Below are 17,639 nucleotides of genomic sequence, written 5' to 3' on the forward strand. Positions count from 1 at the left end.
TATTTTCACAAACTGTAAATAATTTTATCATAAGCAAAGAAACTTGGGAAGTGTTGACTCTTTGACGCATAAATGCAAAAAAAAACTGAAAAGGGGAAATGTACAATTTGTGCTAAGAAGATTTAATTATTTAATAAAAAACACAAAAAATCAGAATTTCTGGTATTCAAATTTGTATTTTCATTGTGATTTTGTCGCTTAAGAAGATCTTTGTTAGTTTTTACAAAGTTTATGTTAAAATTTGTATTCCTCACAAAAATTTAATAATAATGAACTCTCGCTAAGACAAGAGCTGTCAGCAAGGAGTCCTGAACAGACGGCTATGCGAACCTGAAAACTGACTGAATGATGAAATCCTGCTCATAAAAAAGCCTCATACAAACAGTGCGTTATAAACTGAAAACAAGAAACACAAAATATTGTTACACGCGGCAACATTGATTCAATTTTTTAACAAATCTCAACGGATTAAGATTTGATTTCTCTCAAAAATGTGACTGCTGTATATAATTTAATCATTCATTTTGCAATTGTTCAGCTTATTTGGTTGGTAGCCGTACCTCTACCGCACCCGACGAAATGGTTAGCAATGTTATCGAACCGTCTTGTCGGTCATCTCCTTTCCCCCGTTGGCGAATATGACAATCCAATTCCCCTTTTTTCGGAAGTTAAGTAGTTTACGTGCTCCATAGCGCACTCGTGTGGAAGTTTGAGAATATATTACACCCCGTTAGGTTACGCAATGAAACAATTTTATTCGGCGTTGCAGCGCGCAGATGGTGCCGTGTGAGTTACCGGTATATATGACAGGTTTGTTTGGGATTTTTTTAATTTAATATTGTAATTATCTGGTTATATCCCACTCATATGGGGTGGTGAAAAAAAAAGTTTGTTTGGGATAAATGAAACCAAACTATGCACATTATCTCGCCTCATTCATTGAAATATGGTATAAAATTCAGGAATAGTAGGGGTATACCTATTTCTGAAATACGAAGGCATAATTAGTCTACTTCTGTGCCGGTGCTTCAAACTGTTTTTTTGAAAGGAAGGAAAGCGGTACGGTACCGGTACCGATCCTAGTTACGTTTTTGTGGTTGTTTTGAGGACCAAGTTTGAATGAGATTTAAGTTAATTATTAATACAGAAATATTCCCTTTTTAAGTATAATAAATGCAGAAATGGGTAATTTCGTCTGTTTAATTACCGTACATAGATAGGTAGGGTACGGTAGTTTCATAGTTTACGGTACAACATTTGTCGCCAACTTGCAGATTTGGGATAGAAATTTGTTCTGGAGTCAGAGATAGGTACCGTACCCTAATCGGGTCTCATTTAGTTTCGTACTTAACATACCTCTAGTGGGCGTAGCATAACAATTTCTTCATGTGTCAATCCTATTCCTAACCCTCGGCCCCACCTGACTATGCTATTCAAATATTACGTCATTACGACGTCACAGTGATGTAATAGAGCCCTTCAAACCATACAAACTGCGATCTAAGACGCGCAGACGAGCACCCGAAATCGAACAGCTATTTTTCTCGTCACTACGATCCCAATAGAAGAGAGATCGGTGACGCTAGTCGGTTCTTTATCGAGACCCCCATCTAACCATGTCATCTTTGATACCTATAATATGTAAATTTAATGCGTCATTTTTGTGAATATTCAAAATATGTACAGGTACTTGCATTTTGTGAGAAGAGTTGATACTGTGATACCCTGACTGTCCGATTAGGACAGATTTCTGTTGAATATACCGCTCAGAGAAGATCGGAAATTTTTTTATATCGTCACATTACCCTTGATACCCTCAATATATTTAGACGGCAGTGATACCATTATCCATGAGTTGATACCATGTTGTGATTGTTCCGACTTCCGATGCAAATTTCATCTGAGTAATATTTTGTCCATCTGGGATATATAGTTGTTGACTTATCGTAATAAGCGTAAGTCCGGAAATATCCGGACCTTTTAAAATTGTTAACGTCGTTCTACGCGCATTTCCGTCAAAAAAATTTAATTTTTTTGCATTGGGGGGGGGGTCTGTGCAGTAATAATGAGAGCTGTCCAGACTGGATTCCATGGCAGGTGCACGCCCGAGGGCGCTAGCGCTCCGCAAAAATGCACGCGAGCGAAATCAATTTTGCACGCCGAAAATTTGCAATTGCTCACCAATGTAAATCGGTTTAAATGGTTTTAAAATCAATAATCCAGTAATATAAAGATGCCAAAATATTATAACTCCACAATTTTCGACAAATACCAGCTTGCAAGATTTGGTCTGATCGAAATATTGCGAAGCAAAAAGACCATGGACCTTTCCCCAACCTTTGACCAGCGAAAAATTCCTCTCATTGTTACGTCCTTTTTTGCATCTTGCTGATTGGCCAATGTCACGAAGTAAACAAGGAAGTCGATGCTCGGGGAAAGGTCCATATCGTGTTGAATGATAGAAAATAGGAATCCTGTGAGAATAGTTATGGACGAAAAGATCGCCTCCGCACCAATGGCCAAGTACGGCTCTGATTCAGCGTATTTTTCATACAATAATTTTACACGAATGTACTGAACAGTACCGGTATCTAAAGTTGCTCAAACACTCCCAAAATTAGTGACAAAGTATGAAAATAATGTTTGGGGTCAAAGGTCAAACGTCCATTTTGCTCTAATTTGACGTATTTTTTATCCATTAACTCTACGTAAAAACACTACCAAAATTAATGACAAAGTATGTCCATTTTGCTCTGGTTCAACGTATTTTTTATCCAATAATTTTACGCGGATGTACTGAACAGTACCGGTATCCAAAGTCGCACAAACACTCTCAAAATTAGCGACAAACTGTAGAAATAATGTTTGGGGTCAAAGGTCAAACGTCCATTTTTTTCTCTGATTCAACGTATTTTTTATCCGATACCGGTAATTTTACGCGGATGTATTGAGAGGTATCTGATGTCAAAGTCAGTTGCACGCGAGTGCAGTTGTTTTGCACGTCGTGAGCTATAATTGCACGCCAGGAATTCTTATTTGCACGCAGGAATTTCTGATTGCACGCCCGATTTCTCGTTCAAAAAGGCCATGAAATCCAGACTGGAGAGCTGTGACGTCATCAAAATCGGTAATTTTGGCGTTGAACTTGATCACCTGTAAATACAATTGTGAATTTCAGAGTAATAACCATTTACGCTATAATAGTCGTTTCGGTACTGTTGTGTTAGGAAAAACTTGACGAAAACGTTGAAGAAAAAATTAATTAATTAGGAATTAATTATTAACGCTCTACTGTTCACAGAATTTCTCAAGGTCCAATTTTTGTTTACAAATTTTTAAGATTTTTTTTGCATAAAAATTTTTTTTTTGGAGGAGTGTGTTTTAAAGATATATTGCTGAATAGAACTCTAGCACACTTTTTCTTTCACTTTTGTATGACTCAATGCTAGACTATTCATAGGTGTCGCTGCTCGATACCAATACTGCCGGAAATGCATTATTTTTCTCTCTTTTCCTATCGCGTTCTGTATGTACAGTACGGTGTGTATTTCATATATGGTGATAAAATAAACTACAGATTACACTATTCATATTTTGTCCACTGATTACTGAATTAAAGAAAAGATTACTAGACACATTAATAGTGATAGTATTACGCTATGTTATCAATATCCCTTGGTTTTAATTCAGATTCTAAACCTAATCTTATTCATAGATCTGAATACGGCATGGTTTCTAAAATATGCCTCCCGACACCTTTGAAAATTCGAGTTGAACCGGTGGGAAAATGGTTTGAGAAATATTGCTTACTCGTCAGAGGGACAGAAGATGAATCTGAGGAAGAAAGTGAGGAAGAAGAGGAAAAAGACATTGAATTAGAAGACTGGCCTGAACTTCCGAACTTGGATCCTAAAGAATGGAAAGATCAAGATCATTACGCTGTACTTGGTCTTCGTAAAATTCGCTATCGAGCTTCTGCAAAGCAGGTTAAATCCGCGCATAAAGCTGCTGTGTTGAAACATCACCCTGATAAGCGAAGAGCAGCCGGAGCTATGGTTCCTGCAGATTCAGATTCTGATTATTTTTCTTGCATCACTCATGCGTATGAGATACTTGGTGATCGTGTGAAAAGAAGAGCGTTTGACAGTGTGGATCCTCTCTTTGACGATGATATTCCTTCCAATAATAAACAGAATAAACAAAACTTTATAAATGTTTTTGGACCAGTTTTTGAGATGAATTCACGCTGGTCTAATAAGAAACCTGTGCCTTTGCTTGGAAATATGGATTCAACATTTGAAGATGTTGATGGTTTTTATTCGTTTTGGTATAATTTCGATTCGTGGAGAGAATATTCATATTTAGACGAGGAGGACAAGGAAAAAGCAGAAGATGCATATGAACGTCGATGGATGGAAAAACAAAATCGATCCGAACGTCAAAAACGAAAAAAGGAAGAAATGCAACGAATTAGACAATTAGTTGATAATGCTTACGCTTGCGATCCAAGAATAAAACTTTTCCGAGAAAATGAGAAGAAAAGAAAAGAGGAGGAAAAAGCGAATAAACTTGCCGCGGCTCGTAAACTTGTGGAAGAAAAGCAAGCAGAAGAAAATAAAAAGAAAGAACGAGAACGTTTAGAGAAAGAAAAACTTGAACAAGAACGTGTAAAACAACAACAAGCGGCGAAGAAAGCAAAGGAAAAAGAGAAAAAGGCAATGAAAAAGGAGAAACAAAAGTTGGACAATTTTTGCAAAGAACGAAATTATTTTCAAGAGTCAGAAGCTGAAAAGTTGAAAATGATTGACCAACTTTCTCATCTTATGATTTCAATGTCGTTAGTTGAAATAATTGAACTTAACAAAGATGTAATTTCATCTAAAGATAACAAAGAAGCCGGAGACAAAATAAAAAGCAAGTTAAATGATTTTCAGAAAAAATTAGATGCAGAAAAGCAGCAACATTTGGAAGCTGCAAGTAAAAAGAAATCTGGTGAACAAAAAACAAATTCAAAAGATGATTGGGTATATGAAGATGTTCAACTTTTAATAAAGGCGGTTAACCTTTTTCCCGCTGGTACTGAAGGTCGTTGGGAGGTTGTAGCTAAATATATAAACACACATTCGCAAACTGGTAAACAAAGGGTTGGAAAAGAATGCCTAGGAAGAGCTAAGAATCTTCGCGATACTGAATTAAAAGCAAAAGCCAATCAAAAAGTTTTTGAACGTTTTCAAGAAAATCAGAAGACATCTAGTGGCAAGAAAGTAGATGAGGTTGAGATTTCTCAACGCTACGATGCTCCGAAACCATGGAACTCCGACGAGCAACGTTTATTAGAACAAGCCCTTAAAACTTATCCCAGTAGCACACCACAAAGATGGGATAAAATTGCTGAAACTGTTGGTTCAAGAACAAAAAAAGAATGCATGTTGAGGTATAAAGACCTTGTTGAAATGGTAAAAGCAAAAAAGAGTGTTCAAGCTGATAAAACCAAGAAGTAATTGAAAACAGAATGATGAAACTAATAAATATAATGCTACACAATTATTGGACAGTTTCAGTTCAGAGCACTGATTCGTATTCATATGAAGCTGGTTTCATGGTATATACCGTACATATCTTGATATATTTCATTCAACTTAATTGGTCGCAATGTCCCCACAACTAAATTTAATATTAGTAAGATACTATTATATATTCACAAGACAGTGATGAAATGGATTTACAATAATTTAATGCCGGGCTGTCTGATTTTAGCCTGTTTTCACTGTAACGGGTGTACTATTTTTAAACCCCTATTCTGTCTGAGTTGCTATTTTAATTTTCCCAAAGTACCAGCTGCTTTTGTTAGGTATTTATGTTAATATTATAAACCACCCATTTATCTATGAGCATTGTGCTTCAAATCACGCAAATGTATTAAAAATCGTCCTTTTTTTTTAAGAGTTGGATATCACCAGTGCCTGCTTGATAACAGTCGATTTTGCTACTCTTGAATGGCTCAATATAATACATGTGCCCCGTGCTATCTTTGTTCCGTTATAATTGTATCTTTTTTCTAATTAAAATTGAACCGAGTTGAAAAAAATGTTTGCAATATAGTAGAATAGGCGCAATCTTGATAACAGAAAATGCTGTTATTTGGTGAATGCAATGTCAAATTTGTTCAGCGGGACATTTCTCAAGTACTCAACATGTATGCGTTTGCTATTGAAATAAGTACCGGTATTACATGTCCCATTGTTGAACTTTTTAACTGGCATTTCGCTGAGCCAAACGAGGCGGAGGTAGTTTAGGCCAAGTTAAACAAAATGTGTTCCCATGAATTCAAATATAACAAATTTGGGGTGAGATATTGGATCTCATAGGAATCAGAGCTGATTAAAGTAATATTCACCTTTAAGTACTGAAATTTTGAAATCGGTTGGTCCATCAGTTGCCGAGAAGTAACAACAACGAAACAAACTAGATAGCTATCGGAGACCGCCGACTTATCGATCTGCGGGGTTTCGATTCCTTCGCTCTGACTCAATAGTGACACCGCGTGTCTCATCACTAATTAATAAATCGTCAACTATACGACATAATTCAACCAAAATCAAGAGGCTTCTGGTCCGAGATATGATGAATGAAAATGCAAAATTTGGAGCAGATTCAACCTCGCTTTCGTGATATATCGGGTAACATACGGAAGTGTCTGATAGACAAATACCTGTCAACATACGATACTTACCGATCGAGATCGATAAGTAATAGCAACATCAACGATTTACCAAAACAATCTACGTCAGTGGTCGGCAAACTTAATCATTTGCGGTAGCGTGCGGGCTTCATTAATTTCGGCCTGCGAACAATCGCCACAATCTTTAAATTACAGCGCGCATGTACCTTCTATTGCTGTGTTAAAAGCCTTCCACAATGAGACGTGTATCTGACCTTTTTTAATATATTTTTAAACTATACGTTGTTCTTATTTTCCTATTATCAATGTGAAGTATGATGATGCTTCTATCTCAGGGCCAAAGCGTTAAAATCAAATGCCAACTTCGTTGACGCCCAGCGCGTCGTCCAAATCAGTGGTTCCCAAACGTTTTTATACCATCGTCCCCTGGAGTAATTTATACAACTTCACCGCCCCCAGCATTACAAAAAAAATGTAAAGTCAGCAACGAATATATTACAGACCAAATAAACAAGAAGACAAATAAATCATAGGTCATAGTGTTTTTTAATGAGATTTGTGGTCTTCAGCGAGTTTTTTGAAGGTTGGTGAAATTTCGTCCGATACAATCTCAAATCACCCCGTTTACTGATGGAAAGGCGATTCCGTTGTTTTTATTTTTTTAGCAATAGTTTCACGACTGAAAACCCCGTTTCCACCATGTAAGAGGTAGGAAATGAAAGATCCCAAGGTTCTACCTCCGTAAAAATCGTCGGGTACTTGCCTGATGACCTGCACCAACATAGTGATCTTCGGTAAAATTCATCTTCGATTCCTCATCATGTAACACGGCCTGCAGTACGGTTACAAGCCCATAGAATTAATCAGACATGTATTTGTTTCAGATTCATGGACTTAATGGCTTCATATTTCTTATCGCTAAGACCAGTTTTCTCGAGCTTGGACTTCTTAGCTCACTTTTATTACATTGGCTAACAAGTAAGATGTAAACGGCGACATGACAATTTAAATTTTAGAGACTCAGTTTGTAGGTGGTAGTATCCAGTTTGTTAGTGCCAACTCGTGAAACCAGACACAATTCAAAATTCCGGGTAAATCTTGGATCGCACAGTACTCGTTGGGTATTTGAAAATAAAATTCATCGGCTTATAATAATAATAAATATATTTTGATTTTCCCCGCAAAAAAAAACATACACAAAACACAAACAATGAACACGCAGAAGATTGGGAGATGGGGGACACTGGCAAAATCTTTATAAAGGTTTAATACATGTAAATATACATGCGCCAGTTTACCCATATTCAACACACAAACATATATTAAAAATGAAAAAGACGGATATCGTCCGGGCTTCAAATTTGTGTAACATAAATACTCGGTGGGTCCCAACGACTAACATACCGGTGGGTCCCAATTAATAAATACACTTTGATAGGATGAGATCAGGGGCGTGTCAAACTCTTCTGCTGCCCGGGGCGAGTTTCTGATAATGCTGCCCCTTATACCTAACCTTAAAAATAATTCGTGCAATGAACAAATTATAGATGTTGTTATGCACGAGAATTAATAAATTAAAGGCCAAGTCACTTATTTTTGTGTCCAATCGCTACTTTGCTGTCAACAAATGTTCGAACGGGTTCCATTACATTTGAACCCATGACAATTGCACCTGTATGCTATTGCACCTATGGAAATTTTTTTGTTTCACGGATAGTTAAACCCATACTCACCCTAACCCATGGGTTTTAGCACCCGCATATAGATTGAACCCGTGGATATACGCATGGGTTCAAATGTACATGGGTTCAAATGTACGGTCACCGTTCGAACGACCGCCTCTTTCCCCTCGTTCGTCAGGAATTTCTTTTCGACGCTGATCAAAGATAAACTTGAGATCAAATATGTTTTTATATGTTTACTTTAAGAAAGATCGTTCGCAATTCGTAGCGAATTAAGTAGCCAATTGTGAGCAATAAACAATACACAAAGTATGAAAAACATCCCAGCCGAGCCCAACCAACGAAGCAATAAAATCTTAAATTTTTTTTGGAAAATCTCGCCATCACCACAGATAGTAACACAAGACTTAACATATAATGTTAGCTTTTAATTAAATAATTTAATAAACAAGAGAGCTACGCACAAATATATGGACACGTTAGACCAGAGCGAATCAGTCCTTACCGGTACCTTTTACGCTACCGGTACCTTCAAAAAAGTGAATTTCCAGTAGCAAGAATTTTGCAGAATCGAAACGTACAGCCAGAGATGACACTGACTAAAATCCGTGTTCCCATGGATAAAAAATAATACAGCAAAATTTTAGACGAAATATCAAATTTCATAGAATTCACGCAAAATTTTGAAATCAATAAAAGTAATAGCCTTCTAGCAAAAAAAATTAATCTTTAACCACTGGAAATTTCAAAGCAATTGGTCCAGTATTCGAGAAAAGCGACTTTTTAAAAACGTGTCAAAGAACAAGAACAACAACAACAACAACAACATAATATTGAAACCATCGTTATGTCCACTACGTGTCCAAAAACACGCCGAGAAAAATATGTGTAATAACGCAAACTACAGCCCGGCATATTTCATATTCAGGCAACGAAAATGTGGAAAGTATTTGCTAGATAGTTGCAGCAAATTTGTTTGCAACCACAACAATTTAGCAAAACAAACCATGTGTAAACTTCATGTCCAATAAGCATCAATAATTTTGATATGGCGAAAAATAAATTTTTATTGTAGCCTATCCAGAACGGAGTAACATACATTCGGACCATTTTGCAGCGGTTATCACGAAAATCGTGTGTGACCGTCCTTCGTCCTTTATCAAACAAGCCGACGTTGTGCAGTTGTGTATGGGGAATGGGGGGACCCGCAGGATCTTGCTGATGTTTCGCTATTTTGATGTATGTGGCAGGTATGGCATAGGCTACTAGTACTAATGTATTGAAAAGAACAAATAATACGTAATTCAAATCTTAGTGTAACTTGGAATAGTATTCATAATAAAATTTTGGCAAATGATATAAAAACATTCAACAATAAGTTACTACCGGTACCGGTATGGGGTATTTTACCATTGAAAACAAAACCAGAGATTAAAAGAGTAGCGGGAAATGAATTATGTTTATTATGCAATAATGAACGTGAGTTTGTGTCACATTTTTATGTCTTGTGAGTTTACCCAGAAAATTTATAATGATTTTGTTTACTTAATTATATTAAAATTGATTAGAATACATTTTGTTATAAATTATGATTTTTGTGTATTATTAAATTTTAATGAGCCTTTATTTAGTCATATAAGTAGTGTAGATTTAAATGCAATTATTCTTTTATTATCAATAGTTCAATATAAAATTTGGATTGTAAATGGGAAATTGTACCATATTTTACTCTACTTAAAACTGTAAAAAGCCGATAAAAATGGCCCTAATGTCAGAATGTGTAGAAGAAGTATAGAAAGTTCCAGAGTAAACAAACCCGTTGAAAAGGAAATACAGAATTTATGTAAAGCGTTATTTTGAATAGTAAATTACGTAGGTTTATGATAAGTTTTTTACATTTGCTAATTTTTTATTTTTATTTTATTATATATAAAAAAAAATGAACTAAGATATTTCCTCAATATTAGTACAACAACGATTCTGTACGGTAAATACAATAGAGAGAGAGAGAGCGAATTTATTATTCTGTCAACCAGAAAACACATAATATAATTTTAACAAAATGAGTGGAACAAAAGTTATGAGGGAGGTAACGATACGACCATTTACGGTCATCTTTTTTTTATTGAACTCTTATTTATAAAAAGCTATTTACACTATGTACAAAACGTACCGTAATCTGATTAGAACGAAAATAAATTTGAGTTAGTCTGATCGGGATTAAGAATTTATCCCAAAAGTGACATATTTATAACCGTACTATAATTTATTTTTTCTCAATAAAGTTTATTGAATAAAAAGAAAAATACCTTTCCGAGATTTGAACATAAACGTGATTAAGCCTTCAAATGAGAATCAATCAACTCTATACTGCTTTACGAAAATAATCCTACAACAGTCAGATAGAACAGATATCAGGATATAGAATATAAAGTATAAACTATAAAGTTACCTGTATACCGGTTCCAATTAAAGCAGATATGAATTATTTACCAACTTTCGACAAAGATGGGACAAACTAATTTTCGATAATAATTCTATTCTTGCAATAATTTATCGAGCGCACCAAGCGTGAACTTTGGTGATAGGAGTATCAAAAATTGCCAAATCTGTCCATCTATTTCACTATTGCGAATTAAAAATATTTATCACCCTCACAGTGAATTTTTAAAATTTTGGACTTTTATAATGTGCTTGCAGACTTAATTAATCATTGTCGAGATTCAGAGGGCTGGAGGGGTTCGCACGAAGCACACTGGACTCTTTATTGACTAATAAGATATTTTATTCTGAACTAATACCCCTATTTCTGTATTTTGTATATAAGTTTAATAAATTTAGTGATCTTTGCAACTACATTTTAAGTTGGTCTACTTATGGAAAGCTGCCGGGTCTAGGGCCATTATTTGGAATAAAGTATCTGAATATGGCGGTATGTTATCTTTTAAGAAAAAATTGATCTGGAAATGGATCATATTATGGTTTTTCCGCAGTGGCAATGATCAAACATTCTGATATTGTGTTGATGATGAAACTTTTGAGTGTGGCATGGGTCGTACAAGTGTTTTAAATTGCAAAATTGATGTTGTGTTTCAGCAGGTTTACTGTTTACAGACCATTGGCCTCACAGACATCTCATCCCTGTGATTTTTTCAGTCATATCGACGCATGAAATCCAAACTGGGCTAAGTCCATTTTTCTAGTTTTGAGAAAAACGCAAAAAACGTTTTTTTTTTGTTTCTTTTTTTTATTTCTCTAATACCTTACATCGAGGATGTCTAGTTTTTATGGTCCACCAAAGTTACAATGAAGGCCATATTTGAGTGGTATAAAAAAATTTGTGTTGCCCCCCAAATTTTTTTGGGGGGGAGTTTTTTGGACCTGGGCCATTTTTTGCTCTCGATTTTCTGAACCAGAATTTTTTTATTGGACTTAGGGCCCCTTTATTATGCTATTATAAAGGCAACTTGTCATTGATAAACGTCAATAATTCCCTTTTACAATGTTTTTGACACTTTTTGTGAGCTTATCTCCACGTTAGAAAATATTTCTGCTCCTGAATCTTGCTGACAATAGTTATCTAGCATCCAATTTTTATCAGACTGCTATTGCTACTGATTACTGCATTTTTTATATTATATTCCTTCTCATAACCATTGCCAACTAAATTACTAAACAAAGTTAAGAAAGAAACTGTTGTAAATTCTCAATCAGGAATGGTCAAGAAAAATAAAAAAAAATTAAATCAAGCCCAATATGTAAAACTGTTTTAAATTATTTTAATTTTACAAAAGTTTGAGCTAGTGTTTCTGCTCATGAAATCTAACTTTCATCAATTACTGGAAGCAATTCGTAGAATGCCTTGTGGTTTGTAGGGATTAAATTCTTATTACATAATGTTGTCAAACTCTTGTATTTCTCCCTGCTGACTCTTTTATATTCTGTCTTTTTTGTGTTGCTGGTCTTGCTGACTTTAGAACCAAAGAGTTCTAAAAGAGCTCCTCACCGAATGGGCTGTGTCATTCTCATTTTGAGAATGACCTGTAATTAGAAAATTAAGTGTTATTTCATCGAAATGCAGCTCCTCTATAGCATAGAGTAACATCACAATCATAGCTCTGTTATTATTTTGTCCACTGCAGCGGTCACAGAAAAGTTGCACAGTCTTCACTGCTGTGGTGAGAGAGGACAGGTATCAAAACACTGCAGTCGCTATTTTACAAGAGCTTTTTCACCCTTATACTTCATTCCAAAGATAGCAACTCTTGTGCATGGACTGAATGTCAGTTACTGTAAAGTTGAAATTTTTCAGCATTTGTGTGTAGTAAAAGGAGGACACTTGTCCACAAAGACAAAGAAGAGTTTTCTGAAGGTCAAAAGCTGCCACATGAAGTGAAGAATCTGTTGTGGTTTTTTCTTTCATTTCCCTCTTCATTGAACGCACCATGTCCTTTTCTTGGATATGCTTAGTTTGATTTTCGAAATCTTCGTCAGTCAATAGAGATTTTTGCATTTTTTGAAAGCTGAAAGCATTGATCACACACATCTATTTTAGGTCGGTGAAATTTAAGATTGAATTTTTCATTGGATATGCGTAAATAAAAATCATATGATTCAACTGCAGAGCTATTTTCTTCGCACCAAATCTCATATATTTCATACATTTGTCGTACAGTCAGATACTCATGAAGATATTCCCACTGACTGTCTTTTCTCAAATAATGTGATTCAACAACTGGAAACAATTTTATATGAGTTATAAATGGCTCCTGCCTTTCCCTGGTGACTTTGTTGTGGTCACCATATCTTCCTCACATATCTTTCTCCAGTGAACCAGTGATGTTTCCACCCTTTTCTTGCTTATATTCGGGGGAATCTAAAAAAAGTTATTACACACTTGCACCAACTCGTTGCTTTCTGGATTTAAAAAAGTGTAGACTCTGTTGACTTCCTGATTACGTTTTTGATCAGTCTTAGTATCTTTTCTCGGACTGCATCTCATTTTTTGTATGTACTGAGACAATCATATTCTGGTTAGATTTCTTATCAGATGGGATATCGTAACTGAGTAAAGTCTTCTGGCTGGTTCACACTTTGCTTGGCTTTGCTTGAAAGATATATTTCCGACTCGAAAATTCCATAATTATGTAAATTTTAATAATTTAAAAACAGCAGTTGGAAAGTGGTTATGGCAATGAATAATAACTTTCTCATTCCCTCTACTGTAAACATAAAAAACAGCTAACACTGAGCTATGACTGAGAGCTGGTATGGACTTAGCGCTTTCTATTATATTTAACTCAAATTTTTGGGAGGAGCTATGTCCAAAAAACGGACTTAGCACCGACTTACAATGCAGTTATCCAGAGCTAAGTCCACTATAGCAGACACAGCTCTGTTTAGTTCTCAAATGCCCTAAAAAAAGCAGGGTTATGTCCATAGCTATCTTGAGATCTAGAGCACCTAGAGATAAGGCAAATAGACCAAAATGTAGAGCTAAGTCCAGGAAAATCAGCAGTTGGAAAATGTCGTTTTTGGGAAAAGTGGACTTAGCACTGTTTGGTTTTGATGCGTCGATATGATGGTATGAGACTATTTAATTTATGACTTCAATAATCTGTGACACCTATGTAACCCTAACTACAGAACTATGCACAAATGTTCTATAAATCCTTATGTATTTATATAATAATACATATGAACAAAACTCAAAGTGAATGTGGAATAACTGAAATAAAGTCATAACATTGCAAAACATAGTGAATAGCTCAAAACAGAGGGCAGAGGGAAACAGCAAATACCTGTTACCAGTTTTGCACAGTTTCCCTTTGTTTCCCCCTTTTTCCGCAAATAGTAAGACCCAATATGAAACAAGTTTGCATATACCCATATAATCAGTCCCATATTTATTCGTACCATGTTTATTCATAATATTGTGGCATTATATACTTTAATACTTTTTCATTGCTTTTCTCTATACTAGTATAGTAAGGTTTAAAATAGGAATCCAGTCAGAATGTCTTCTTGTGGGACTTCAACTGGCAATATTGCAAAGGAGGGAGAAGAAAAATTTGGCTACTGGAAACAATTAGTTGAAACTGGATTCGGAGGTCTTCAAAACTGGCCAAAAATGCGTCCACTGGAAAATGATTGGCAACGTCCTGGTTTAGCTTATGATAAGTGTGACATCGAAGTCATGGCTATGGAAATTTGTCGTCTGCACAATGCAGATAATCATAGACGTGTCCAGCAAGTGTGTGCGAAAGAACTTACAGACTTGATGGAATGCACATATCCTCTTAATCGATGTAAAAATGAAAAAAAGCTTATCAAAGCCAGTGCATTAGCTTTTGATCCTATACCTTCATTGCAAGCTGGATTTAATTGGAAATATTAAATTTTGAACTATTGATTCAGAGTTTCATCTAGGACTGGTCATTTATCATTAATTTTTGATTTTGCTTTAGTGTTCATATTTGATCTTTTTGAAATATAGGAGACTGTTGTAGTGTGTTTATATACCCTTGGCACGACATTTCAGATATGAATAAATATTCCTTCATTCACTTTGTAATAGTTTTTTTTGGGGTATCGTATCATATTGAGTTTATATTATAGACCTAGCTGGATTTTCATTCAGCATAGAGTAAACTCTGAACATTTTTGTAGATATATATCAGTCCTACGATTTGTCTGATTATTTTTTTTAAATTATTCTGGTTCCGATCACATTATAATATCCTTAAGTGTGTTTATCTCTAGATTTTATAATGGAAACAGTTAAATCATTATTCGAAAGACTTCAATATGATGAAAATCGTCTTGCTGCCCTTTTGGACGGAAAAACTTACTTAGTAAACGTTAAGCCCACTACTTTGAAGGGAATAATAACAGCTCCGGATATTGCTTTACTTTTTGCTTGTTTCGATACGCAAAATGTAGAACAAATTTCAGCTGTTATCTTCATATTGAAGCTATTATTGCCAATAGTTGATGTTGGGGCAAAATTGGAAGTTTTATCTCAGCATTTATGGAATGGTTTGAATCATTCCAACAGCTCCGTCCAACATTTATGTCTCGGTGAGCTTCGGGAATGCTGCGTAACAGATATAGGCAACCGTGCGTTAATGGAAGGCAAAAATGTCATTGCAAAAGTAATAGAACTCATTGGGGATGATGACATGTCAATAGCTCATTCTGCAGTCCAGTTTCTTTCTGATTTTGCGTCATATTCTATCAATGCAGCAAAATTTCTTCTTCAAGGAGAATTGCTGGAAAAGTTTCAGGCAGTGATGAGAAAGAATGATAACGTTCGTTACAGAGGATATGATGTTATTGTGAAAATTCAATCTAAATCTATTGAACATTTATCTGTTTGTGATTCTTCTGGTTTGCTTCGCAATCTTGTTAATGAGCTGATGGGAGATGATGTATTAATTAAAGTTGTCTGCGTGTCAACTTTGTCTGAAATGGCACTCAGGAAACACAGTTTGCAATACTTGAATAAGAATGGAGTTGTCAACAAATTGATATCAATGATTACAAATGTTGCCTCTGATCCATTGGCCGATTTATATATGCCAGAAATTGTGAAGTTTTTTGGAAAAATGTCGTATCAAGAAGGACCACAGCATGTTATACAAATTTTTCCACAATTTTTGGACACCTTGTTTTCACTTGTTGATGAATTTGATTTGGTGAAGAAAAAAATTGGAATTGAAACTTTGGGATTCATTGGACAAAGCATGGAGGGCAAAAATGTTCTTGCAAAGGAGGGAAACCGCACCAAAGCGGCAATTACTGAAATTGGAAAGATTATATGCACAGAGGGAAGCGATTTGAGACTGATATCTATAAATGCAATGTGCCAGTTATTGGATATAGCTCCCTTGGATCAGACTGAAGATATTGTAGCTTTATTGGCACAATGGTTTCGTTGCATCTCATCATCTCCCATTGATGCAATTTTGTTTTTATGTCGCCAGCCTTTCACAAGTGTAAAATGTGCCGGATTTCATTTGATAAAAACTATAGCGAAATTAGAGTTTGGAATGGCTGCTATGGTTGAGTTCCCCACTTTTGTGGAATTCATCCTCGATCGATCGTCTGATAATAATAAAGAATCTAAAGATGCAAGATTTGAAGCAGTAAAAGCAATTGCAGAATCTCCCCAATGCATGCATATCTTTGGCAACAATAATTATTTAAAGTTTCGTTCTTATGTTCTTGAAGGACCATTATATGAAGAGATGGTCAGTCCTGAGGTCGCAATGGAAACATCTTAAAAAATATGCTCAGTACTAGCTTGAGCTTTAAGTACACCTCGCCCTTACGATAAGGAGCTAAAGTGAACTATAATTGAGATTGAGATAATTGAGCCCATCTGAAACATTATTTTTGTGATAATTCTGTGTTTGCTTTTACGTTTAATGACCGCCTGCTATAACACCTAATGTAGTAACATTAATAATACCTTGTTATAAGGTGTTTGCTCACTTAAACTCAAAACGGGATTCGTTGCAAATTGCAAGCAGCAATTGAATGCACTGATTGTCGTGTTTCGAAAGATCAAAAATTTTATGAATCAGCATATCTGAAATGGTGACCACAGACTGCATATTTTTCATAAACTTGCTGGGAACCTGACAACTTGCAATGCTAAATCAAATATGACAGCAGGATCTATGTCATGACACTTTGGACAATAAAATATATGTTTGAAGTTTGGACATACCATGCATTATTTAATGATGGGTGATCAGTCTTATAGAAATATTGCAAATTTTGTATAAATTTTTTCGAATGTATTATCGAACACAAAGTTGATTTGAAAGTTATGTTTGGGACCAAAATTTATTTTCTTCCTATCTGCTGGATCACTCAATTTCAAATATTCGCAGTTGAAAACGAAAGTTTCTTCTTCAAAAATATCTCTTTCAATTTTGTCATATTTACTCTAGGCATTTTTTGATTTAATATGAACAGGTTTTAAAAAAAATGATGCCATGTGGCTGTGTCTTTATATTTGAACATTGCTATTTGGCCATATTTTCAAAGCTATTTATTCTGATCTTTGCGCTATATTCCAAAAGATTTTGCGGTATAATTTGCTCAAGTCGCATATAATAAAATCATCATTATTTAAGTTGCTAATACACTGCGTTTTAATGCTGCCTTTAGTGTCATAATACAGAGAATGTCTTTTGTAGCAATACGTAATCTACCGTAACTTTTATTTTAACTTTCATTTTAGAACTCCTGTTTATATCTAATGT

At 35.2% G+C, this 17,639-nt stretch overlaps 2 protein-coding genes across 2 annotated transcripts; both read left to right on the plus strand.

Annotated features, from left to right (window-relative positions):
• The first annotated feature begins 3,644 nt into the window (after window positions 1-3,644).
• Window positions 3,645-6,088, plus strand: LOC120341126 (dnaJ homolog subfamily C member 2-like). Its single transcript, XM_039409567.2, has one exon. The coding sequence runs from the start codon at window positions 3,660-3,662 to the stop codon at window positions 5,499-5,501; it is 1,842 nt and encodes a 613-aa protein (XP_039265501.2). The 5' UTR covers window positions 3,645-3,659; the 3' UTR covers window positions 5,502-6,088.
• Window positions 6,089-15,126: 9,038 nt separating this feature from the next.
• On the plus strand, window positions 15,127-17,619 carry LOC120341377 (26S proteasome non-ATPase regulatory subunit 5-like). The gene has a single exon (XM_039409869.2). The coding sequence runs from the start codon at window positions 15,135-15,137 to the stop codon at window positions 16,647-16,649; it is 1,515 nt and encodes a 504-aa protein (XP_039265803.2). The 5' UTR covers window positions 15,127-15,134; the 3' UTR covers window positions 16,650-17,619.
• Window positions 17,620-17,639: the final 20 nt, after the last annotated feature.

This window comes from Styela clava, chromosome 14 (genome assembly GCF_964204865.1).
Source record: "Styela clava chromosome 14, kaStyClav1.hap1.2, whole genome shotgun sequence".
Classification (NCBI taxonomy): Eukaryota; Metazoa; Chordata; class Ascidiacea; order Stolidobranchia; family Styelidae; genus Styela; species Styela clava.